General features: G+C 46.1%; 1 protein-coding gene across 2 annotated transcripts in view; it reads left to right on the top strand.

Moving 5' to 3' along the window:
• The window catches only part of RNF32 (ring finger protein 32), a 38,906-nt gene extending 12,828 nt beyond the window's left edge, over positions 1-26,078 (top strand). Inside the window, exons 5-9 of one of the 2 annotated variants that reach the window (XM_032840205.1) lie at positions 2,598-2,630; positions 3,176-3,300; positions 3,483-3,591; positions 24,870-25,037; positions 25,761-26,078. In XM_032840205.1, coding sequence (XP_032696096.1) covers positions 2,598-2,630; positions 3,176-3,300; positions 3,483-3,591; positions 24,870-25,037; positions 25,761-26,012 — 687 coding nt within the window. In that variant the 3' untranslated portion in view covers positions 26,013-26,078. The remainder of the gene's footprint in view (positions 1-2,597; positions 2,631-3,175; positions 3,301-3,482; positions 3,592-24,869; positions 25,038-25,760) is intronic. The other variant, XM_032840206.1, reaches the window with a different exon arrangement.
• Positions 26,079-27,140: the final 1,062 nt, after the last annotated feature.

Below are 27,140 nucleotides of genomic sequence, written 5' to 3'. Positions count from 1 at the left end.
CATGGAACATTCTCCAGAATAGATCACGTACTGAGTCACAATCAGCCCTAAACAAGCACAACAAGATCGAGATCATACCATGCATGTTTTCAGACCACAATGCTATGAAACTTGAAGTGAACCACAAGAAAAAAATTGGGAAGACCATGAATGCATGGAGGTCAAAGAACAACCTACTGAAGAATGAATGACTTAACCAGGAAATAAAAGAAATTTTAAAAATACATAGAAGGAAATGAAAATGAAAATATTACATTCCAAAACCTTTGGGATATATCAAAGGCAGGCCCAAGACGAAGGTATATTGCAATACAGACCTACCTCAAGAAGCAAGAATTATTGGGACCTCATCAAGGTAAAAAGCAAAGGAAAATCAACAAAACTAAAAGGCAGCCGATGGAATAGGAGAAGATATTTGCAAACAATATATCAGATAAAGGGTTAGTATCCAAAATCTATGAAGAATGTATCAAACTCAACACCTGAAAACCAAATAATCCAGTGAAGAAATGGGCATAAGATATGAATGGACATTTCTTCAAAGAAGACAAATAGCCAATAGACACATGAAAAAATACTCCACATTACGCTGCAACAGGGAAACAAAAGTACAGTGAGATACTACCTCATACCTGTCAGAATGGCTAAAATTAACAAAAGAAACAACAGTGGGAGAGGATGTGGAGAAAGGAGAATGCTTTTGCACTATTAGTGGGAATGCAAACGGGTACAGCCACTATGGAAAACAATATGGAGGTTCCTCAAAAGAGCTAAAAATAGAACTACCCCATGACCCAACAATTGACTTACTAGGTATTTATCCAAAGGACACAAAAATACAGACTTGAAGGGGTACATACAGCCCAATGTTTATAGCAGCATTATCAACAATAGCCAAACTATGGAGAGAGCCCAAATGTCCATCAACTGATGATTGGATAAAGAAAATGTACACACACACACACACACACACACACACACACACACACACGGAATATTACCCAGTTATCACAAAGAATGAAATCTTGCCATTCACAATGACATGGATGGAGCTAGAATATATTATGCTGAGTAAGTCGGAGAAAGACCTATTAATACCATATGATCTCGCTCATATGTGGACTTTAAGAAAGAAAACAAATGAACATATGGGAAAGAGGAGAAGGGTGAGAGAGAAATAAACCCTAAGAGATTTTTAACAATAGAGAACAAACTGAGGGTTCATGGAGGGAGATGGAGGGGAGGATGGGATAGATGGGTGAAGGGTATTAAGGAGGGCACTTACTGTGATGAGCACTGGGTGTTGTACATAGTGATAAATCACTGGATATTGCACTATATGTTAACTAAGTAAAATTTAAATTAAAAAAAAAAGAGAAACTTAACCCTACACCAAGAGGAGCTAAAAAAGGAAAAGCAAATAAAGCCAATAACCAGCAGAAGAAGGGAAATAATAAAGATTAGAGCAAAAATAAACAATTTAGAAACAAACAGCAGACCAATGAAAGAATGAATAAAACTGATAAACCCCCCAGCTAGACTTATCAAAAAGAAAGAGAAAGGTCCCAAATAAACAGAATCATAAATGAAAGAGGAGTGGTCACAACCAACAGCACAGAAATACAAACAACCCTAAGAGAATATTATGAAAAATTATATGCCAAAAAACTGGCAACCTGAAAGAAGTGAACAAATCCCTAGAAACCTACAAACTGGAATGGAAACATTTTCCAAAATGGAAACAGGAAGAAATAGAAAATTTCAACAGACCCATAACCAGCAAAGAAATTGAATCAGTAATCACATCAAATGTGTCTGAGACTTCAGTCATCCCCAAGAGTCTTGCCCGCCATCTCTTCTCTTGGCCGAACACGCTGGAGAGAACAGAAGCCAGTGGCCGTAAGACCAGCCCCCTCACATGCTCCTTCCGCACTGGTATCCTGCTCTCATCCCCCAGTTCTGGGAGAACCACACAGCCTTCCTCCTTATCCTACGGCCCAGAGTATCACTGTGTGGTGGGGACTCTGGGCCACAGAGAGGTGACATTTTCTTGTGAGCATACTTTTCCCACTTTTGAGAAAGAAGAGATGATTCCAGTGTCTCTGGACTTATTTCTGGAACTCTCTGTTTAAGCGTCACAGTCAATGAGCTGCAATGCTAAGCACTCCAGGACTGCAGCTCAGCTGAACAAAGCCCTGTAGAGATGCCCGTCCCCTCCCTCCGCTCCCCCTTCCCCCCACACCCCAGTGTGGGCTGGGCACCCCCAACACACATCCCAGCTTGCTTTCCTTTCTCAGGATCTACCCAGGGAATACACCTATTTTAGAAGCTGTGACGCTTACTAGCAGACATGTGTGTTTGATGTTTCAGACTGTCGTTAACTTAGTCTTTCTTACTGAATTATTTGCCTGTGCTGTGTTCATCTTAAATGCTAAATATTAGAAATATCAAGGTTATTAATCTGTTTTAATTTTTCAAAGAAACAACACAGACTACCTTTTAAGCATTCAGAATTTTTCTTTTAATTAATGCATTTATGCTGCTGCTCTTTTAACACTAATTTAAACTTCAAACATTTTTTGTCTTCTCATGCACAGGTGCTGCTTTCATGTTCACATGTGTTTCACAGAGTAAGTGACTCCCGCTCCCCCCTGCCCCAATAAAGTGAGCAGGGTGCCAGCCGAGTAGCTCTTACTCATTGAAAATCTCCCAAGACGAACCACTTATTTTATCCATAATCACCACTCGGAGTTAGAAATCTGACTTTAGGCTACAGAATAATTCATCCTGTTTTGAAAATCACAAATTTTATGTGACAAAAGAACCACACGTGTTTGTGTAACACAGTGCTGTTACTAACATTCCTCAAAGTGAGTGGCAACTTGCTTCCTGTGACCTGACTGCATGGTAGCCCTCTATACTGGGCTCATCTATCTTGACACAAGTGATTTTCAGAAGTTTTTGATGTATGTGCATGTATGTTCTTGTAAAATTTCACTTTTGGAACAAGTTTCATGAGGAAGGTGTTAACATCTGATGAAACGTCTTCCCTTCATAATCCAAACTGGACTGTCTCATAATGATGAGAGAAAAGAACACTATAATTACATTAGGAGTAAGAATGTTATTTATAAGTAATTGCTCATAAAATTTTAAGTGAAATGTTCTTCTTCAGGCATGCCTCCAGGCTTTTGAAAAGTTCACAAATAAAAAAACCTGCCCTCTCTGTAGAAAGAACCAGTATCAAACCAGAGTGATTCATGACGGAGCCCGGCTATTCAAAATAAAGTGTGCGACAAGGTAGGAAGTGTCCATCCCCCTCCCCACGACATACCCAGCTGTGGCGCCGGCTGGTGACTCATTTTCAGGGAAGGAGGGATTTTGCCTCCCTCCTTGGCCACTGCCTCCCCAGGGCCTCCCCCTGTTTTGAAATACCTGTCAAGGCCATCCTGAGTGAGTCATGTCAAACATCTGTGTTCCAGGATCCAAGCCTGCTGGAGGGGACACGTGGTCAGGAAGTGGTACCAAGACCTGAGGAGAAAGGTTCCTCCCACAGACGCCAAGTTGAGGAGAAAATTCTTTGAAGAAAAGGTAGGTCCAGGGCCTTGATTCTCCTGGTAGTCTGCCCACCAGTGGTTCACTGGGGTCAGGGAGGCCCACCGAGGCGGTGAAGCCCAGAGACTCACTTCGTTTGCAGGCCTTTTACAGATGCTTGAGAAGCTGCTAAAACCCCATTCCACCTGGATTTCCAACTCAGGCAGTAAAATACTTCTAGGTTTTCTTTTCTAGTTAAATCATAAGCATCATAAAATTGAAAGAAGTTTCAATTCAAAACAACTTTGGTTTGGCTGTTTCATGACACTTGCTTAAATAATCTCGTCAGAGGAAGGAATAGATAAAGCTTAAGTTTTCACATCCCCTGAGCTGCACGTTAAAATTTTTTATTTATAAAAATAGAGCTCCCACTGTGCTACAGTTTTACCAGGTGTCTCATTGGGCTTCATGGGGTCACCAAAATGTGAGTTTCAGAAATAAATAACCTCAGTTTCTACCCTTTCTTTGAATAATTTTTTAGCTTTTTTTTTTAAGATTTTATTTATTTATTTGACAGAGATCACAAGTAGGCAGAGAAACAGGCAGGGGGTGGGGGGAAGCAGGCTCCCCGCTGAGCAGAGAGGCCGACTCGAGGGCAAGATCCCAGGACCCTGAGATCATGACCTGAGCCGAAGGCAGAGGCTTAACCCACTGGGCCACTCAGGTGCCCCAACTTTTTAGTTTTATGTTTACTTTTTGGCTTACCAGTTTTCCACCCTTGTACCCCACAAGGCGGGGTAGAGCAGAGGAGCCGGCTAGCCCGGGTTCCAGCGTCAGCCCCGTCCTCACCAGCTGGTGGCTCTGGGCACAGCCTCCGTGCTCACCTGTAACAGGACAGTCATGACCTGAACCCCCGGCGCTGCTCTAGGACTAACGCCCTGTAGGCCATGAGACGCACAACTCTTTCGTCCTATGTTGTCCGAGCCCGTCTTCTCGGTGACTGCTTCAGATGTCGTCGTAGCCCATGCTGCCGGCGACGGCACTGGATGAGGCTCTGGCGTTCTGACATCACGTTAGCTTTAAATCGCGAAGATAAAACTCACAGTTGCACCTCCCTGCCATCATCTTTATGGAAGTGTCCCTTACACGTTTGTTTAGCTCCTCCCTACACTTGCTTTGTGAGCCTGCACTCCCGTTTGGAGTAACAAGTGATGGAAGATTGCCCTTTATTGTGTAAAGATTCCCCTAACGGTTACGTCCGTTAGCATGTGAAGCCCGCGTGACAGCGGCCCTGTGCTCCGGGGGAAGAGGCTGACACTCACCGTAAGCGTCACGCTTTCATCAGACTCCCAGTCCGGCCTTCTCAGGCCAAGGTGCCATCTCTCTGTGCGTCGCGTAACCTCGCCAGCCTTGTTTGTGCCCTGGCTGAGGGTCTTCTCCAGAGAGCCCAGGACTGCGTAGGGATCCTGAAACTAAGTGCATTTAGGCTCGACCCTCAAACGAGAGGACACCAGACTGTCCCGGGGCCCTTCCTGATCACTCAAGTAGTTGGTCCAGGCAGTGTCGTCATCAGTGAGTGCGAAAGAAAATCAGGAACTTGGCTGATTATGATGTCATTAAATCTCAGATTTAATTAAGAAAATACACTTAGCTGCCCTCGAGAGAAAGACAACATTAAATGCAATATAGGAACCAATAACCCTAAAATCCTGAAAATCCTGAAGACAAGGAGACGGACCCACTGCTGGAGGTGAGCCTGTGCGGCAAGGGCAGCCCGAGCTCGGGGGGAGAAGCCACAGGTGGGTCCACTCCGGCTGACACAGGCGTGGGGTGGCTCCAGGAGGGGGCGGCGTCCGCAGCATCCGCTGGTTGCAGAAGTGGAGGCAGGGGCAGAGCAGAGGCTATGGAAAGAATCTGCCATTCTACTTGTGAATAAGAAAAACTGTATTTTCTGAGCCGTTCGTGCACCTTATGGCATGAATTGGGGAGCACAGGATCTGAAAGGAGCGAGGACAGAGCCCTAGTGAAAGCCCCCCTTCCATTTCTGCCTGTGGGGTGGACATGAGAAAAGCTTTGCATTGGTCTGCACCATCCTTTTGACAGAAGAAACAACAAATTGGCTAAAACTGCTGCGAACTTACTGGAAATGTGAGCCTTTGCTCTAAGTGCTTAGAGAGCAGTGTGCTGCCCTCCTTCCTCCACCTCCACTCGGACCTTTGTATCTGGTTTCAAAAAGCCCCTGTCTGTGGACCAAGACAATGGATTCAACCTAAGCTGGGGTCCTCAGTGCCACTCCCCACGCTGAGCCTGTCTTTCGGGCAGTCTGTCACGTCCTCCCTCTCTGTCAGAGACTGGCGTCTCTCGAGGGGTGGCTCACACTCATGGTGAGCTGTCATCCTTCTCCTGTGTTCCCCTCATGCTCTCCTCTCTCCTGGGGTCTGACAGTAATTCTAATATATTATTATTATTACTCTTAGTAATTCTAATATAATATTCCCTTGGCTTTTAAATCAGAAATTATTAATTTTTTTCTCTTAACAAAATTTTAATTACAGATGACAGTCATTTTACCTGTGTGTGTAAATATTTTTTCATTCGCATATATCATCTTATTATAATTTTTTAAAATACAGGCTACACTCTGCCTTCACATAAAGCAGAGTTGTGAGACTCAAATGATTGTACATCTCTACCCAGACACTAACACACAAATGTGCACACACATGCAAAGACATACACTGTAATTCAGATCATTCTTCCCCAAAAGTGCTGATTTACTGTCCTACTCAATTTGTTGCACAAATAAGCATTTTATAACTGCTTCAGCTATCTATTTGTTAATTAAATCGATAATCCGCAGCTCTCTCTGCTACTTTCCTAAATGTTCATTTCAATTTATTCATTCCTCACTCTACTCACTTGTCCCATTTGGGCATAAACATTGAAATCTATAAACCCAAACCTCATTTTATTTTTTTAAATCCGGTTGGTTAACCTACAGTGTGACATTAGCATCAGGTACGGAATTTAGGGACTCAGCACTTCCATACACCAGCCAGTGCTCATCGCCACCAGTGCCCTCTTTAGTCCCACCACCTCTTTAACCCGTCTCCTCTCCACCTCCCCTCCAGTGACCAGCAATTTGTCCTCTAGAGTTGAGTCTGTTTCTTGGTCTGTGTCACTCTTTTTTTCCCCTTTGTTCATTTGTTTTGTCTTAAATTGCACATATGAGTGAGATCACGTGGTATTTGTCCTTTTCTGACGGACTGATTTCACTGGCATGATACCCTCTAGCTCCATCCATGTTGGGTGGAAATAAACCCGTGCATTTATTTCTGGGTTTTCTCTTCTGTCCCATTGGTCTAGGTGCCTCTTTTTGTGCCGGTACCATCCTGTTGTGAACAAGCAGCTTTGCAATAGGGCTTGACCTCCGGAGTGACAAAGCCTCCAGCTTTGCTCTTCTTCTTCAGAATTGCTTTGGCTATTTATGGTCTTCCGTGGTTCCGTTCAGATTGCAGGATGGCCAAACCCCATTCTGAGTAAGTGAAGACGGGCACTCGGGTGGCCCGGTTGGTTAAGCATCCGACTCTTGACTTCAGCTCAGGCCGTGATCTCAGGGGCCTAAGATCAAACCTCACATTGGGCTCCACACTGCGAATGAAGCCTGCTTAAGCTTCCCTCTCTCCCTCGGCCCTTTCCCCCAACTCCCACTCTTGCCCTAAATAAATAAATAATGACGGCATTTACTGTCCGATAGTACACTAGTAGTAGGTAGTACTAGTAGTAGGTGCTCTTGTCATCATTCCTCATTGCCCGTATGGGTACACATCTGTCCGCCCTTATCCCTGGGGTTGTGCTCCAAGAGCCTCAGTGGATGCCTGAAATTGCAGATGGTACCAAACCCTGTATATACTACATTTTTTCTCTACCTACATACCCAGGATAAAGTTCAATTTATAAATTAGGCACAGTAAGAAATGAACCACAACAAATAATAAGACAGAACAATTATAAAAATACAACAGCACACTATAATACAAGTTATATGACTGGTTTCTCTCTCTCTCTTTCCCTCAATATATCTTACTGCACCCATCTGCACCCATCCTTCTTGTGACGATGTGAGATGACAAAATGCCCCGTGAGGAGATGAAGGGAGGGGAGGGACATAGCATTAGGCTATACCGACCTTCTGACAATGTGTCAGGGGAGGGTCGTCTGCTCCAGGACCATGGTTCGCAGTGGGTAACCGACACTGTGAAAAGCAAGACTGCAGAGAGAGGGTCAGCTGTGTGTCCGAGTGTCTATGTGGCCAGAGCCCAGAGGCTATCCTTTCTTACACAGACCAGTTCTTTGTCATTTACTGAATGGCTCTTGCAATTTAATGATTTTTTTCCGACCTTTTTCAAACTCTCCTGCTGGCATAGTCTAGGAAATAGACCAGTTAATCTACAATTTTAATGTATAATTTTAGTGAAATCTGAAAATACTGAACAAGGCTATTGAATGCCACATTACCTAGGACTGTACAGATGCATCCAGACCATTTGGATATATACACAGGTGACAGTTTGTGGAGAACTTAAATCAATAAATTACATTACTCTAAACTACTGGGTAAAAGATGGTTGAGGAACAGGATATTCACAAAGTCTCAAAGCATCGACCCACAGATTATGTATAATTTGCAAAGGGTATGAGAAGCCTTTACATCGGAAAGGTCCAACAGACATCTCAACCTAATGATTGAAATTACGTGCTCCTAATGTGCACAGAGTGCACTAGAACAAAACATCGCCTTTACACTTTCATGCCAAAAATGCTTAACCTGAACCCAATCAAGAAAGCATGTGATCAAGTAAATTCAAAATGAGGAATATCCTCATAATTAAAAAAAAAAAACTAAACAAAAGTAAGAACCTGTTCTTACTGTTCACCTATTAGATTGCAAGAATTGGAAAATGTGATGACAATTATCTAGTACTGATGAGAACTAGGGGAAATGGACATTCTTATAAGACATCGGTAGGACGAAGAATGTACATCCTGGCTGACAATTCTCTGAGCCATCCTCTAGAAGTCACCCTACAGATCTACACGTGTGCTGAGATGTATCCATGACTTGTTCACTATGGCAATGATTATAAAAGAGAAAGAACCAGAAACAGCCAAAGAATCTGCCACCAAGGAACATCCACACAGTGATTACTACACAGCCATTGTAAAGACCAAGTTAGATGTATATGTGGGGGTAGTAAAAGATTTCCAAGAAAAGGCAACAAGAAAGAATAATAAGTAGACAAGGTATCATGATAGGGTTAAACTATAATAGTAATTACAGCAAACATGATTGAGATGAATTTCCTTATTAAATAACAAACTTGAATTACATTGAAAATCCACTAACAACTGCTTATGAGAGAAACATTAGAATCAAATGAAATAAAAATGCCTTATATAAAGGCATGCTCAAAAATAAATGAGGCAAATGCAAATAAATAAGTAGAAAATCACAGGGCACATGGGTGGCTCAGTTGGTTAAACATCTGCCTTCGGCTCAAGTCAGGATCCCAGGGTCCTGCGATCGAGCCCCACATCAGGGTCCCTGCTTACCATGGAGTCTGCTTCTCCCTCTCCCTCTAGCCCTCCCCCCCACTCATGCTTTCTCTCTCTCTCAAATAAATAAAATCTTTTTTTTTTAAAAGGCAAAAGCCATGAAAAAATAGAAAACCACAATAAAATAAAGGAGTATTAAAACACATCAGGAAATTCAGAGTCTACATACTGTCCTGGTGCTTATGACTGTGAACACACTAGTAGTCTATGGTATATAGCTAATGCTGTATTTAGAGGGCAACTAGTATTAAGCACATTTATTATTAAACAAGAAAGATGAAAAATAATGAACTAACCATTTAAGTCAGAAAGCTATTTAAACACTAAAGAATTTTTAAATGTAGGAAGTAGAAAGTATAAAGATAAAAGAAGTAATTTATTAGGATAAAAGTAAAACCAGTAAGTGAAGCCAATAGCTGGTATTTCAGGAAAGAGAAACTAGAAGTGAATATTTTTTCAGTGATTGGAAAACTACCAAGTACAAGATAAAGTCTCACCAGGGTTAAAACAGATAAAACAATGTAGACACACAGAAGGGAAGGCATAACCATAGATGTGGAAATCATTTTAAAATGATAAGACTTGTATGCAAATTCATGCTCTTAAATCTGAAATTATTTACCTCCTATCAAAATAGGAAACAGAAATATATAAAAATGACTGAGAAAAATGATATTAAAGCGTCTCAATCTTTACCAAAAATATACTAAACAGCCTTTCTTAGTAATGACAGCAATCTCAAGCTAAAGTGACATTTCCTTATCACAGTAAAGACCATATATCAGAAACTAAAAACATATTTTTCAGATACTGAAACCCTAAAGATGCAAAATAGGTTATCTATTATCACACTTTGGCCAATCCTTGCCAATGCAATAATACAAGAAAGCAAAATACCATGTGTGTGTGTTTGTATTATATAATATTTAGTACATATATTGTCTATGCACATGGATTTTAAATTAATAAAATCATTTGAAGAGTTATTAGAATTATTAGATATCCCAATTCAAGATAAACATGCAATTTTTTCCTATAGAGCAACAAGAATCAGATACAAAGTGCAGTGGAATAGGACCCCTTTGTAATAATTAACACCTAAAAATAAACTTAACAAGGAATGTACAAACTCTGATCAGGAAAAAAATGTTTTCTGGGGTTGACATTAGCAGCATGGCCAAATAAAATGTTCCTCACTCATATCCACGCCCTCCTCCAGCAACAACAGTCTGGCATCCAACCACAGGTAAGAGTGCCTCTGTGGGAACTGTGGGTTCCAACATCACCGAGCAAGCGAGTCAGGAGTCTCACCCACCCATGTGTCCAGTAATAGGGACACACACCTCGGTTCCTGTGGACCCTGAGGTGCACTAGCTTCTCTTGGCCACAGTCTGTGAGCCCCTGGAGAGCACTGCCTCAGACAATCACCCACATCCAAGAGAGACTTTGTGAAGTCCAGGTTTCCAAAGGAAACCTCCACAACGCCCATGGGAATGCCTTGGAGAGGGCCAGAGGACTTACACTTTACCCATGTCACCCCTCTCCCAAGGAGGCACAGCTAGGGCCCAAGAGAGATCTTCTTGATCATGATTTCTCCTGCAGGGGAACGTGAGAGTTTGTGAGTGAGCACCCAGCTTCTTGGGCTGTGTGGGGCATACCAAAGGGACTCGTCCTTCCATCCAGCATACTGAGCCATGAGCTGTGTGACCGGGGGTGGGTAGAAACTGGAAGAGCAACAGGTAGGACTCCTGAGGGCATGAAAAACACAAGGACCCTACTGACTGTTGCGGCCTCCATCAAGAAGCCCCAGGGGAGGTGCTTCACCTGTGGACCCCCCCACGTGGCCCCCAGTGCCACATGTGCCTCACCCACACCCTGTGGCTGGTTCCCTGTGTGCACTCCTGATGGCGACGGCCAGGAAGCACATGCAGAGATCCAGCCTGCATCTGGGGCCGGGGGGAGAACACAGACCGGAGCTTCAGCATCACCCTTGGGAAAGTTGAAGGGAGGCCACCGGCACCCAGCCTGGCGTGACGCAGAGTCCAGAGAAGGCGCACAAGCATAAGAATTCAGCCATAAGAGGAGCACGACATGGAGCAGGTGTATCCACAGGAAATCTGAGAAAGCCTCAGAACCCATACGGGCTGACAGAAAGGACTTCTGTGTTGACGCTACTCAGTAAAGACCTAGGAGGCCACGGTTACTTTGGTTTGGTGATAGCAATGCAGGACTGAAAGAAACATGAAAATCAGGAAGATATGATACCACCAAAGGGTCTCGGCAGCCTCCTAGTCAGCAAGCAAAGACGTGGCGAGCTACAGCCTGGTGAAGAATTTGAAACAGGCATTTGAAGAAAGCTCAGTCAGGTGCAAGAAAACACAAAAGATGCATTTGATGGGATCAGGAAAATAATACGTGAGCAAAGTGACAAGCTCAATAGAAATAACAACAAAGAACCAAAGAAGTTCTGGAGCCTAAGAGCAGAGATGGTGTCACCGTCGGAATGGATCAGGCAGAAGGAAGAACCTGTGAATTAGAAGAAAGGAACTTGGAAATTATCCAGTCAGAGGCAAACAAAAAAGAATGAAGAGTGAAGAAAGCATATGTGACCTTTGTGATACTATCCAAGGAAACAGTCTGTGAACTGGAGTCTCAGAGGAGAGAGGAAGGGACAGAAAGCTGGTCAAAAGAAATCATGGCTAAGAACTGCCCGGATCGGTGAGAAATTTGGAGAGCAAAGTTTATGGAGCTCGGAGTGACCAAACAAACTCAATTTAAAGAGATCTCCCCCAGGGTGCCTGGGAGGCTCAGTTAAGCGTCTGCCTTCGGCTCAGGTCATATCCCGGGGTCCTGGGAATGAGCCTTGCTGGCACCAGGTTCCCTGCTCAGCGGGGAGTCTGCTTCTCCTTCTCCCTCTGCCCCTCCCCCACACATGTGTACTCTCACTCTCTCTCAACTAATAAAATCTTTTAAAAATAGATCTTCTCCAAAATATATTACAATAAAACTCAAAAACCAAAGAATCTTAAAAGCAGCAAGAGAAAAAAATTCCACACTCACAGGGGACACCCATAAAGCTGTCGGCATATTTCCCAGCAGAGACGTCACAGGCCAGGATAGGTGGGGCAAAATACTCAGAGTGCTGGAAGGAGAAATTTCAACTGACAACACTCTCTGGCAAAGGTGGGCTTCAGAAACGAAGGATGAATAAAGACGTTCCCAGACAAACAGAACCGAGGGAGGCCATCACCACTGGGCCTTCCTTACGAGAATGCAAAAAGCTCTTCCCAAGCTGAGATGATAGGAGGCTAATCACTAACGTGCCAATACAGGACTACGCACAGCAGGGCAGGAAAGCTAAACACGTGGGCAAATTCGGACTCCTAATACTGTAACATGATGGGTGGGAGACTCTCACCTGTGTGTGCAGATTAAAGGGCAAAAGTATCAAAAATACCTAGATCTACACCGATTTGTCAATGAACATACAGTACAAAAAGGTAGACTGTGGAGCACCTGGGTGGGTCAGTGGATTGGGCGTCCAGCTCTCAAGTTTGGCTCAGGTCTTGATCTCAGGGTTCTGAGATCAAGCCCGCCATCGGGCTCCGTGCTCAGTGGGGGTCTGCTGGAGACTCCCTCCCTCTGCTCTTTCCCCTGCTTGCACTTGCTCACATGCCCACCTGCTCTCACTCAAATAAATAAAATCACTCACTCGCTCTCACGCAAACAAATAAAATCTTAAAAAAAAAAAAAAGGAATATAAGCTTGCCAGTAACACGAAGCTTGAAAATCTAGAAAGCACAGACTAAGATATTTGAAATAAAATGCAGCTCTGAGCCTTGGGTTCTCATGACATCCGTCCTGCTGGTGTCAGAACTGAAGGTGCACGCTCAAGTCCAGCTTCAGGAGAAGCCGCGTGTGCAGCTTTCCTAATGATCCGCCTTTAAAAAAAAACAACAAATTCCAAAGCCAGAATGAACAATCACTTTATCAAGCCTCCTCTGGGTGGGAGCCTAGCTTTGTAACATAGTCAGTGACATTCCAGAAATGCCGGCTTTTCCTCCAGAAGTGAGCCTTGTGGCCCGTGCCTTTTCAGGGGCCTGGGCAGCTGCCACCCTCCCACCACCTAAAAGTGCCCGGAACTGTACATTAGGAAACAGACATCTGATGTTTGAATTTGAGAAATTAGTAAGTTTACAAAGCAAAATGTGCAGTAACAATATGCTACCTTCAGGGGAAAAGTCTATAACAGGAAAGAAAGGCAACGACGGAGAATACTGTGACATTTTTAGGCATAATAAATTAGAAGGTGCTTCTGTTTAGAGCTTCAAGATCTTGCCAAGATGGACATGTTTTTAATACTGTAGATTAGATTAACGCAGGTCATTCTGTTTCTATTAACTGACCTCTTTCTTATAACAGAACTCTGGCCTTGCCTTTTCCTTCCTCTGTTACAGGGGACTAATGAAGTCTCTTCTAAACTTTGGCTTCCATGCACCTATTGGATGTTAACTAATTAATAAAATACAGAGTTCGTCTTTCTACATATAGTAATGCTTCCATACGCTGAGAATTTCTTCTTGCTGATTTTTCTTCCTTTAAAATGTCATTGGCACATTCTTAACAAACTGAACAAGAACAAAGTGATGTTGTGTTATAATGTGGGATCTTTTCAGTAGATTTCAGTCCTGTGCAAAGAACTGAAGAGATCAAATGTTGGATTTTGTCTCTGAGTGTCAGAGAATTCAGTGGGAGTCAGCATTGCCTTTGAGCGGGCACTGGGGCTGTCGGGGATGGCACAGCAGTCCTGGGGCACTCTCACAGCACGTCTCGTGAACTCTGGCCAGAGCTGCCTGGAGAGGTCAGGAAAGCTGCTGTGCTCATACCTGTCACCAGTGTGTACAGAAAGCCCGAGTGTTGCCCACAATGCACTGCTTGGTCCTTGAATGCCTTTGATCCTTATCTAGAAATTCTGCTAGCATATGTCATATAATTGAGGTATGGTCTTTTATTGCTGCAATTAAAACTTTTCAAATGCATTATACTATCTCCACCCAAGCTAAAAGTCCTGACCATTGTTTAAAAAGTAAGGTTAGTGATTTGTCAGATGCCCTGGTTGACTTGAGGGGCCGCCCGCTCCCACACCCACCCACATGAGATTTCTCTTACTTTTTTCATTGACATCTCACCAAACAGCATAATGGTCTTAAAGTTTGTTTAGTCCTTTGACTTCCTTTATCACGTAGAGATGGCAAACATTCTGTTGCTAACTTGGAGTGGTTCCAAGCAGCAAGACTGGGAGGATATTAAACCAGTAAAAGCTTATCAACTGATTCATTGATATGCTGTAAATTCCAGGCTTTTCATTTTGCTTTTGAGGGTGGTCATAAGTCAACACATTAGTAAGCAATTTGCTGACATCCAGACGGATCACTTAGAGAGGCCTCCCGGGCAGACAAAGTTCACCTGGTACTTTTGTTAGTGTATTTTTTTTTTTAATGTTTAGCCAGTATGTTACTTGTAAATGACCAGTAATTGCTTTACATATCAATAAGCTAAACTCCTACTTATCAAATATCTGAAGTAGAAGACTTAAAAGGAAAAATATATGAAGACATTCATTCTTCTTAAAACTGAACATTTTACATACTTTGTTTCTGTAGAATTAGTAATATTAACCATTGGTTTAAAAACTAGAACTCAACTGGCTGCTTTTGGGGGGGGGCAGTTTTTGCCCTTTCAATGACTAAGGGCATCTGACCCAAGTACCAGTAAGGAAATAAAGAAAGCAAGAACACATAAGAACTTGAGATGTAAGAAATAGTTAATAATGGCTGCACTTAGACTCGGCCACAACAGGTGGTCGGTAAGTATCGCTGATTTAACTTTCTAACTATCACCCTTGCTGAGTTTTGACTGTGTGCAGCTGCAAGAGGAAGGTCACAGCAGTTGGCGTGTAGGATTCTGCTGCGAATGCGTACTGAAGGGTTCTCAGTATCTGTATTAACAAGCTAATGTCGATGCCATGATTAAAAGCTAAATGCAGATGCTTTGTTGAATCTTGATAGTTGGAAATAACTTCACGTCATTCCTCGGAGGCATCATCCTTTTGTTTTAATCCCAGAAAGGACGCCATGCTCTCCTCCTTTAGAACGTGGACGTTGGGGCACAATATGCATCCTTGTTTCTAATCTACTGCAAACGTAAAATAGAGATTTTTTAATGAATGCTAAGGGCCTTAGCATGAATCAGGTGCTTCTCTGGACCTAAGGAATTCATTCGAGGAGATAAGAAATACACACAGGAAAAGATAACAGCGTCCCGCCAAGGCTAAGTGCCCAGGGCAGGGGCCCCCAGTGCTCTGTGAGAGCTGAGAGAGCGAGCTCACCTGAGAGAAAGCCACGCACTCTGGGTGTACATGCGGTCCTCGGGAGCCATCGGTGCAGGAAGTCATGGAAACAGGAAAACAGGACAGTTATTCATGGGACTCTATAACGACGACCAGCCGGCTGGGAAACTCCTACAGGACAGTAATGAGAGGAAAGGTGGGCGCGAGGGGTGCTCCAAGAAGACAACCCGGGCATCAGAGGAGAGCGGGAGGCAGCCCGGCTACTCCTGCCACACTGGCCCCCGCCCCCTCCTACCTGCTGCCCATCACAGCTGGCAGAGCCCCCCCCACCCCGCCTGCTCCTGCTGGGCCTCTGAGCCCTCTGCTCAGCCCCCCGGCCTTCCGGCAAGCTGGAGGCCCCCTTGTTAAAGGTGACCTGGGTCCCCAGGTCGCACAGTGCGGTGCCAGCCGTTCCCACCCGGTTGTACCAATCCTGTTAATCACTCACCGCGCAAACACTGCATGGTAGTTGCTTAGCTTAGAATGAGTAAACTACGCTTCAGTAGTCCTTAACCACCGTCACATGTAAAAGGAATCGTCACTTCACTCATTGTGAAATGCTTTCAGTTGTAACGAAGGAAGAAGGTACGATTCGATTCGTTACCAAGTGTGAAAATCTGAGGTTTGTAGGCAGGTTGAATAGATCCCAAAGTGCAGAAGAAACCATTCCAGGCCCCTTCCCGTGACTGAGGCCTGCAGTTCTGCACTTTGCAGAACTCGTCCAGCTCCCTCCCTCCCCAAGCAGATCCCTAGGGCCACCCACCTGGGGGGTGGTCCCTGTCTCTGCTGCCCCCCACGTCTTGCCTTCCAGAGGGGAGACAGCAAATAACATGTGCCATTAAGGATGTAAATGTCGGGGCGCCTGGGTGGCTCAGTGGGTTAAAGCCTCTGCCTTCAGCTCAGGTCATGGTCTCAGGGTCCTGGGATCGAGCCCCGCATCGGGCTCTCTGCTCAGCAGGGAGCCTGCTCCCCCCTCCTTCTCTGCCTGCCTCTCTGCCTACTTGTGATCTCCATCTGTCAGATAAATAAATAAAATCTTTAAAAAAAAATGTAAATGTCGAAAAGCAGTGAGAGTCCAAAGGAGGAAGAGATGCCAGAGGCAGGGAGCAGAGTCGGGAGCGATGGGTCTTGGGACGGGGCTGCTGATGGCCGGGGCTGCGGGACAGAGGTGCGCACCCCAAACCAGAGCAACCTCCCAGATGGATGAGTGGCTCCGGCCTGCAGCGGGCGGGGGCTCCCGTGTGGGGAGCACGGTGCCGGCGTGGGTGGCCGGTCGCTGCTGGCATCTTGCTGCGGTGGGAGCCACAGGAGCTCTACCCGGCTGCTCAGCAAAGGGGTGGCCTGAGAAAGAATCCGGGACGCAGGAACCCTGACCAGCAAACACTCAGACACTTGTTCGAAACCGAAACTTAACTCTGCGACTGTTGTCAGTCTGCCGGCCTCTCTCTCTCTCAGTCTGCCCTGGTGGCTCTTACCTGTTATTTAATATTGTTCCAAGCAAAGAAAAAATTTACATCATTAGCATGAATTTTACACTGTACAAAGCCAATTTTCAACAAAAACATAAGAGCATTTAGTTCACGTGTGAAATCTCCAAAAGTACAGTCTGCATCTCCTACCTCATACGTGTGTGTGAGACCCGTGTGCGAAAAAAGAAAATGCTGAACAGAAACGAGTCCGAACCCCCGCCCACAGCAGGGCAGGGGCTCTGGGCGCCCTCGCACCTCCCTTTCCTTCTGCACCATCATCCCCCCGGAAGGGGCCCGCCGAGGAGAGGACATAAAGGGTTCCCTCCAGGAACCAGAATTTAGGAGGGAAAGGGAGCATGGGGACATCTCGAGGCAGAAAGGCTATGAATTTTTCATATGGGAAGGAGATACACAGACTTAAAAAGCCCAAGAACTCCAATACGATTTTTAAAAAAAGAAGGCGCCATGTGTAGTGAGCTGCAGATTTGTTGGAAGTTAGAGCAGAAGCCAGAGGACTGAGCGCGACCCCTCAGCCAGCCTGGAATTCTTCCCGTATCAGATGAAAATTCCAGTTGGGAACAGAGGCCGGTGGTGTGTGTCTGGCTCAGTCCGAGGAGCCGCTCCTGCTCTCAGGGGCGTCAGGTCAAGGCCCACACTGGCCATACAGATTACTTAAAAACAACAACGACAACAAAACAGAGGCAAACGACCGTTTCACAGGAAAATGGGGGGAGGGTCACTAAAGTGTCTTCACTGAAGGACGTTCTGAAGGATGCCTCTCATGAAGAAAGAAAATGATCCGGGATTCCGAGACACAAGAAGGGCTGACGTGCAAAGAAAGTGGTAAAAATGTGGAAAAGCAGAACCGACCCGGAGTCTGTGAGCGAGACCACCAGCGTCTTCTGGGCCGCCAGGGGGGAAGCGTGCGCCCGGCCCCACGGCAGCCGCCGGAGCTCGTCCGCTCAAGTGCCCCGGGCCGCTTGCTTATGTGAGGGGAGGAAGTTGGGACGGGCTTCCCATGTTAATCATTTCGAAGATGACCACTAAAACAATGCAACGGAGTTTTCACATTCAAACTAGTGGAGAGAAAACGGGAGATAGGAATTTCCGCAGCGACTGCCTTCAGCCCCCCGTGATCCTGGAGGCCCGGGATCAGCTCAGCAGGGAGTCTGCTTCTCCCTCTGACGCCTACTTCTCACGCGCTCTCTTACTCTCTCTCTCAAGTAAATAAAGAAAATCTCTTTTTAAAATAAATAAATAAAACTTCCACAGCAGAAGCGAGCGCAGATCAAACCAACGGGTGGCAGAATGACTAGAAAACCCAGGCCGGGAGGACGCCCAGCGATCTCCGGACGGAACGTGCCGGTGGGGACAAGCCCAGCCACAGGTCGCTCGGGAGACTCTGACGCAGGCAAAGGAGGAGGAAGTGTGCGTGGAACAGGCATACACTGACCACGGAAGACTCGGCACAGGAGGAGACGTGCGGACATCAGGCCAAACAGACGTTGAGGCCAAGGCATCAGGGAGCAGGACACACAACACCGCCAGCAGCTGTAGCATGCGGGCTCGGCCAGACCACGCACAGACCCCGACCGGAAAACGTCCCACCACACTGTAAAGGATTAAAATGTGCAGAGCATGGTCTCGGACTGCAGTGTACTTAAGCTAGAAACTTAAAATAATTTATAAATAACTAGAAATGTCTCACACATTTGGAAATTTGCAAACAGTTCTAAATAACCTGCTGGTAAAGAAGATGTGATCATGGAAACTAGGAAATATTCTGAACTGAATTGACAGCAAAATACATCATCAAAACTTACGGATATACTAAGGCAATATTTGTTTCTTGTCTACTAGGTATCCATTGCAGAACCAAACACTTGGAGATAGGACTAGTTTACAGTTCTCACATATCGGAACGTCCTGAGCACGGGACACCAGGGAGCACTCATTTCGGAACACGGAGCTTTAAGACCCTCCTCCCCGATTTACGGGCTGCGGAACCCTGCAAGCCCATGTTTTCCGCAAGCGCCAAAGGGCCTGCCGTGGTTGGTGCACAGCCTAAGCCTTGACAAATGCAAAGATGCAGCGGGAAGCCTTGGAGAACACCACGGGGTGTAACAGCACGAGGTCCAGCGCTCCCAGCCCCCAAACCCATAGTAATAAAGGCAACAAGGCGTGTGCCAACAGCCCCAGCGGAGGCAGGACGAGGCGCACCTGGATAAGGTGACACGGGTGTCCTCGCCAGGGCCCCTTGGGAGTCACCAAACACAGCTATTCAAAGCGTGTCAGCTGTGTTTCCATCTAAGCTGCTTTATCTCCCGCTGCGCGAACTCATCCCCATGTCAGAACGGTTGGGGTTCCCGCAGGCATCTGGGCGCCCGCAGATCTATGCTCACACACAGCGTATCCGCCATACAATACGAACTGTGCGCACGCGGCCTCCGCACTTACTCCGTTGCTCTCTAAGGGCCCTCTGAGAGCGCACGGTGGTCCCTAACACCTGGAGTTGGGAGGTCACACCCCCAAGAAGGGGGATGAAAGCTGTGGTAAATAATTTTGACTCTTAAAATCAAGCAGGTGACTTCAGCAACAGTTCTCAAACTTAAGCGAGCATCAGAGTCCCCAGCTGGCTGCCGCTGCCCAGGTTCTGGTCCAGCAGGTCAGGGCATGGCTGGGAATCGGCATTTCTAACAGGCTTCCGGGGGAGGCCGAGGCCGCTGTCCCAGCACAACAGTTGAGAACCAGCCCCCAGGTCAGTCATTCACACTCCTGCATCTCCTCCAGACAACACTTCTGTGTTCAGAAATAATTTCAGAATATGCCTCATCACCCGAAATTCTTTGTAAGGTCTGGAATAGAATGTGATCCCTTTTTTCTGAGCATAATTTTGGAGGAAGAAAAGATCTTACATTCCATTCCGTGTATACATGGGAGATCGCTCTCACTTCAAGAAAACTCAGCACACTGGGTCATGAAACCTGAATCAGAGCCCGTCATACAGATTTCCAAGGACTTCTCCCTTTTACACAGTAGGGAACTCTTCTGTCAGTCATCTGTTTAGAGAGTATCAAATAGTCGAAGAGCCAAAGAACAAAGAAAAAATCAAAGCCCTAAGATACACCGATCGACCCTCAGTTGAAGAACCTAAATTAAGCTACAGCTGCCCGGCAGCTCCGGCGGAGGCAGCGGGAAACAGCTTCCTCACAGCAGACGAGCTTCCGCCAGGTCTCCAAGTACAGACGCTCCTCGACTGATGACGGCACTAGCTCCTGACAAACCCGTCATAAATCAAAAATGCACGGCCCACACCTCCCCTAGCCAACGTCACCGCACAGCGCGGCCCACCTGAAGTGCGCCCCGAGCGCTCCCGCGAGCCCGCAGGTGCGCAGTCAGGAAACACGACGCCTGACAGTACAGTGTCGAGTGGCTCCTGGACTGCACGGAACGCTGTCCTGAAGGTGACGGACGGGAGGGCGGTGGGGGCGCACCCAGGTGTCGCCCTGCTGACTGTTGACCCTCTTGATCGCACGGCTGCTGGGGGCTGCGGCCGCTGGCCGGCATCACCGGGCAGGGTCAGACCGCGTAAGGCTAGCCCAGCAAGAGGTCCACGTCCTGAACTTGGACCACGGTTTCTAGGAGTGTGTCGCTTTCCCACCATCGTAAGGTTGAAACATTTGCAAGTCAAACTCCTGTAAGTTGGGGGGCATCTTTATGGCTAAAAAATAAGTGCAAACAAACCCCCAAAATAAAGGTGCCTGGAAGATTCCCGCACACATCATTAAAACCCCAACCACCAGCCGTGTGGGTGCCTTTCCCTGAAACCCCACAGTCATCCTGTACCAGCCAGGGGCAAAGGCCAGCAGGGGCTCACTCACCACTGCTGCCCTCCCTTCCTGTGTGTCTCCACGACGTCTTAGTGGAAGAAGTGGAAGGGCACACTTCGTCCCATAAGGCCCCTTCTGAGGTCTGACCTCGGAGCGGTAGCTCGGGGGGGGACTTCCGCACTGTGTTCAGACAGGTGGGGCCGCAAAAAACCAAACAGAACACACATGAGCTATCCCGAGGACCAGAACACTTGAGAGCTGAAAATTCTTACCACCATCTAGAATCTGCGTCCCCTGTATCATCCGTCTCATTGTCTCTGAGATTCTGACGGGCTTCGTTCCCTTCTCCAAGCCCAGCAACGCGGGACAGGTGTGGTGACTCAACCAGGACACTTCTAACTGCTGGAGCAAACAGCCCCCAAATTTCAGGGACTCAAAGCAGGATCTTTGGTCCCACCCACGAGTGCAGACAGCCACCCTGTAGAAGGCAGACTCTGTCCCCTCCAGCCTTTTGCTGGGCTGTCCCCAGGGCAGCAAAGACCTGTGAGTCCAGCCCGGAGACCCCACGTCCACTTGGAAGAGCCATGCCGATGGCCCCAGCTAGCATGGGAGGAATGGAAGTGTGAGTCTCTGGACGGGATGCCAACTTCTACAGACAGCTCTGTGCTGGGGAAGGAACAGCAAGAGAGTAAGAGGGTGACAGCCAGCACAGCCCTTGGAGAAGATGATTCCATAGCTATTTACGTGTTCAAAAAGGAGCCCCCCGGTGTGGCCCTGGCCGAGCGACGTCCCTGGGCCTCGGGCACTATGTCACTCCAACAACCCAGCTCTGTGTAGCACTGTCCGCGGGAGCCTCCAGCCACATGCCGTGTGTGCCTCTCGAGTCCTTGAAGTGAGGCCAGTCCTAGTCGAAACAGGCTAGAGATACACAGGATCTCAAGGACTTAACAGGAAAAAAAGAATAAAATACCTCATTCATAGTTTATTCAATTGACATATTTTGAAATAATATTTTGGATATGCTGGGTTAAGTAAAACTTGAAAATTAATTTCACCTTTAAAAAAATTTTTTAATGTGACTTCTACAAGTTTTAGGGTTACAGATGTGACTCATGTTACATTTCTTTTGCAGAGGGACGATCTAGAGTAGCTAGCTCTTACGTTTTAGAAAGTTCTGAAAACAATGAAGCTTAAAGGGGGTTTTTCTAAGTGTATCACACTATTTTGAGAAGATAAAGAAAAATAATGCAGTCCACCCCCAAACCCTTTTTCCGTTTGAATATAGTTGACACATGATGTTACATTTATTTCAGGTGTGCAACACAGAGACTTCCAAGTCTATCCAGGGTGCTGTGCTCACCACAGGCGTAGCTCCCTCCTGTCCCCACCTGGCCCTGTCACACCAGCACTGACCGTACTCCCTCTGCTGTGCCTTTCATCCCTGTGACACGTCCGTCCGTAACTAGAAGCCAGTCTTTCCCACAACCTTTCACCCACTGTGCCCATCCCTCCAACCCCTTTCCCTCGGGCAGCCGTCGGTGTGTTCTCTGTACTTACGGGTCTGTGTCTGCTTTTCGATCTTGTTTTTTAGATTCCACATATGCGTGAGGTCATGTGGTATTTGTCTTGCTCTGTCTGACTTATTGCACTGAGGATAATACCCTCTAGGTCCATCTCTGTTGTCACAAATCACACAATCTCATCATTTTTATGGTTGTCTAATATTCCTCTGTGTGTGTGTGTGTGTGCACGCGTGCATGCGCACCACATCTTATCCATTTATCTATGGATGGACACGTTGCTTGTTTCCGTATCTTGACTATTATAAACAATGCTATAATAAACATAAACAATACATATATCTTTTCAAATTAGGGTTTTCTGGGCAAATATCCGGTACTGAACTATTAGATCAGATGGTAGTTCCAATTTTTTGAGAAATCTCTATACTGTTTTCCACAATGGCTGTCCCAGTCTACATCCCCACCAGCAGTGCATGAGCGTTCTTCCCCAAAACTCTAATAAAAACCATTCACTCTGCCCCCACCCAACGCCCTAGCTGTTTCCAGTCTTTTCTCAAGATTTTCTCAACTAAGATTGCCTTTTGTCTGGTAATCCAGATCTTTACAACCTAACTGAAAACCATGAAACTATTCTTCCTTCCAAGCCTAGCAAAGGAGAATGACTTCTGGACTCTTGAAGCCCTTTGTAATCACAAAATCACTTTTCTATCTAGGCATTGTTCCCAACATGTTTGTTCCTGGAAACTCACACAGGACTTATGGCAAGATGGACAAACCATCCAAAACCTGTATTACTGTAACCAAGACACTAACAAAACAATAACTGTCTTAATAAAACCCCTACTAAAGATTTAGACATGTTAAATTTCTAACAAGCCAATAATTGTAGAACTGTTCCCTTTCTGAAAAGAAGTGGTGGAAATACCAGGGAGAATCACACAGTAAATATTTCCAAATCAGAACACAGACCAAAACAGTCTGGGGGAGGAATAGAGAGTGAAGGATATCATGTTAAACTACTTTGCAGTTAGCAACTGTGGCTTCTACAGGATGGAGGCACGTTCCATTTTACTAATCAGACGCCAGCAAATTCTCCCACCGGTCCATGCGCTGTAGCAGGAGGGTCTGTAGAAATCTTGCCGCACCCTGGCAATTCCCGCTGCTTGTCATCAGGAGGTGACGACAACCATCCCACAACCTTCTAAATCGTTTGCCTAAGATCACTGTGTTTTTCTAAATCCTTTTGTATCAAAAATGTAGTACTTTATTAACCGAGCAGGGGTGAGTTAGAGAACTCTATTTAAGGACAGTGCTTTCAAGGCAAACTTCTTTAAAGTTCGAGATAAAAGTAATATGCTGCCTCCATTGTGGTCGACCAGCAAGGGAAACAATGTAAAATAAATCCTAAAGATGTGTTCTGTAGCAAGGGACCATACAATTATCCATAAATCAATTACCCCCCCATAAGGAGGTTTTTAAGGTCCTTGGGCAATGGGAGTTTTCAAATTATTATTTTAGGGTTTGGTGAGAAAAACAGAATGAATAAACTAGTTTAGAAGAAGGGGATAATCTTTTTTTTTTTTTTTTGATGGTCACGTGAAGATGATCGTTCATAATCTGCAACCACATTGGGAAGACAGCTGGCCAGCAAAGGGACGGGAAGAGCGCTGGTTCCAACAGCCAGGCAAGCAGGGCACTGTGGCCACACGCAGTGAGCGCCCTGCTTACAGATTAGAATAGATGTTGCCAGGGCGCCTGGGGGGCTCAGTGGGCTAAAGCCTCTGCCTTCGGCTCAGGTCATGATCTCAGGGTCCTGGGACTGAGCCCCACATGGGGCTCTCTGCTCAGCGGGGAGCCTGCTTCCTCCTCTCTCTCTGCCTGCCGCTCTGCCTACTTGTGATCTCTCTCTCTGTGTGTCAAATAAATAAATGAAATCTTAAAAAAAAAAATGCTCCCAGAGCAGGGTGGTAATGGGATGAATTTTGTGCAGTTCTAATTCCTTTCTCCTCTCCACTTCTTCCACCCCCCCTTTTTTTAAATTTTATTTATTTGATGGAGAGAGATCACAAGTAGGCCGAGAGGCAGGCAGAGAGAGAGGGGGAAGCAGGCTCCCTGAGGAGCAGAGAGCCGGATGCAGGGCTCGATCCCAGGACCCTGAGATCATGACCTGAGCCGAAGGCAGAGGCTTTAACCCACTGAGCCACCCAGGCGCCCCTCCTTTTCCCTTTTATTAGCTCTCAACTTTTGATTACAATGTATTCCTTGTTAACAACAACCAAGACTTAAACCAGGTGGGCATGTCTGAATCTCTTTCTATCAGCTATCTGGACATGGCTTTATTAGGTAAATATCCATGTTCTGTTTCTCAAAAAAGTCTTATTCCAAGGTAGAGACCTGAGGAAAGTTAGTAAAAAAGGTGGTCAGGACCCAAGAAGGCGCTTCCTTTGCACCTACAGGTAGAGGTCCCCCTCTGGGCCTGTTACTGCACTGCCTCCCGTGTCCTTTCCAGTTCTCAGAGATCAGTCACCGCCTACTGTGCTCCTACAGCACAAACATAGAGGACCTCTTCTGGGAAATCGACCACTGCCTGGCCATAAACCGAAGTGTTCTTCAGCAGCTGGAGGAAAGGTGCGGCCACGAGCTCACAGACGAAGACTGGGAAAAGATCCAGATCCAGGTAGGCGTGGGTCACTAACCGGAAGTGGCAGAGCCCCCAGGAGTCTGGGTGACATTAGAGGGAAGACTTGGGGACCCTGTGGTGCCGAGTTTTCTGCCCCGACTGTGCCTGTACCCTGAGCATTTGCCGTCCAGTCTGGGGTGAGGTCAAGGCCCTTCCATTGGAAACTGCTTTGATGATGCATTTTGTGAATAATGAAAACACCAAAGGGAAGACTGCCCCACGTCTTAGCTTCCTCGTTTTCCTTCAAGCCCTAGGCTGCCCTCCTCTGACATCTGTAGTAGCCCTGGGAGAAAGGGAGACTCAGAATTCAACAGAGGAAAAACTTACTTAGAAAATCATTAAAATATGAAAATTTATAAATAAGTTTGGAAGCTGTATAGGGTCAAGAATTTTGAAAAAGACTTTTTGTTGCTCAACTGAAAGGAGATCTATACCATTAATGTTCAGCATCTTATACAGTATTTTTGTTTTAAAACTGCTAGTCACAAGCAAGTTACTCTCCCTTCCCATCTTCCACAAGACTGACAGTGCACGTATAACTGGTGCCATTGTAACAAGACTAACAGTGCACGTATAATTGGTGCCATCGTAACAAGGGATGAGACTTCGTTTCTAGAAGTCCAGTCTTCTCGTACACAGTTCTCACTTAAATTTAGGAAGTTCCCCATTATGACAGAGCTATGACCTGCACAACAACTCATGTGCTCTCCTGTGGTGCAGGCTCTGCACCGGGAGTCCTATGAGTGTCCCATCTGCCTCACCCCGCTCCCAGCCAGCGCCGACGGTCACCAGGACCCATGCGAGACACGCTGCAGCCAGTCTTCCCGGGAGACAGTCCTCCTGTCCTGCTCACATGTGTTCCACCACACGTGTCTCCTTGCACTGGAGGAGTTCTCCTTGGGGGACAGTTCTCCTTTCCACGTTTGTCCCCTCTGCCGCTCTGGCTATCAGAAGAAAATTCTTGAATGTTGAATTCACAGGAAAAATTATATTGTTCCTGGGCAGCGCTGGGGGAGAGGGATTTGCCTCAATTTTGTAAAAACTGTATGAGTTTGGGGTGAAGTACTACAGTGTAATCTCTCTAATGAAATAGACTCTTAGTAGTTGTACATAGGGACCCTATGTATATTTTAAAAGCTGACAGCATACCCATTTTTAGTCTTTAGTTTATAAAAATTTCAAATTGATGATTTTAGTCAGTTGAAATAAGTGAGGAATGGATAAAAACTTGAGGTTCAGAGGTTCTATCATTTAGTGACTCGCTATGCTTCTAGTTGATCTGTTTGGACCACTCCAAACAGTGCAGTCACCCCCTGCTCTCACAGTCGTCTGATTAAGTGGCTCTGTTTCCACATGGTTCTGAATGGCAGCAGGTAGCCCTGCCAGGATGGTCATGGCACGCTGGCCCCAGGCTGACCAGGGTACACATGGTTACTTAGATCGAGCTAGTGTCTGACCAACAAGCTGGTAACTACAAACACTCTTCCAGTTGTCTTCGGCCCCCTGCCGTTCCTAGTTATTTGTTTTGTAGTAATTTCTTTATTTCCATGTGATAACTTACCATTATATTTCAGCATTTCAAATATGTAAACCCAAAGTATAAAAATAAAATATTCAGTGGTATTCATCAGCAGAAGCTGGTAAATCACATTTTCATGACTTGGAGCCACACTACTGCAGCTTGTACAGGAAGAAGAAATGTTATCAGTCATACAGATCAGGTGTCTGGCTGCCGTCGCAGGTAAGGCCCCCATTTCAGTGGCTTACAGAGAACCCTGTTCTTTCTGAACCCCACAGAAAGGGTGGGGTGAGGGCTGAGGGGCTGAGGGGCTGCTCCACGTGGCCTCTGGCTCCCAGGCTCCTCCTGAGTCTGTGGATGTTCTCGTCGCTGGGGAAGAGCAGGCCAAGATGTTTCATGGCCCACGTGCGGGCAAACAGGCACACATCCCCGCAGCCACAGCTAACTACGGGATAGAGACAGGGCGTGAGAACACAGGGCGAAAAAGACACAGGTCACCAAGCCCTGGTATATACATGTCAAGGGTATAGGACAATCCTGGTGTCTTATGGAAAGAAATAAAATATGTGTTCCTATGTTTT

This window comes from Lontra canadensis, unplaced genomic scaffold (assembly GCF_010015895.1).
Source record: "Lontra canadensis isolate GAN:19392208 unplaced genomic scaffold, GSC_riverotter_1.0 scaffold111, whole genome shotgun sequence".
NCBI lineage: Eukaryota > Metazoa > Chordata > Mammalia > Carnivora > Mustelidae > Lontra > Lontra canadensis.
This window is presented reverse-complemented; position numbering and strand designations above follow the sequence as displayed.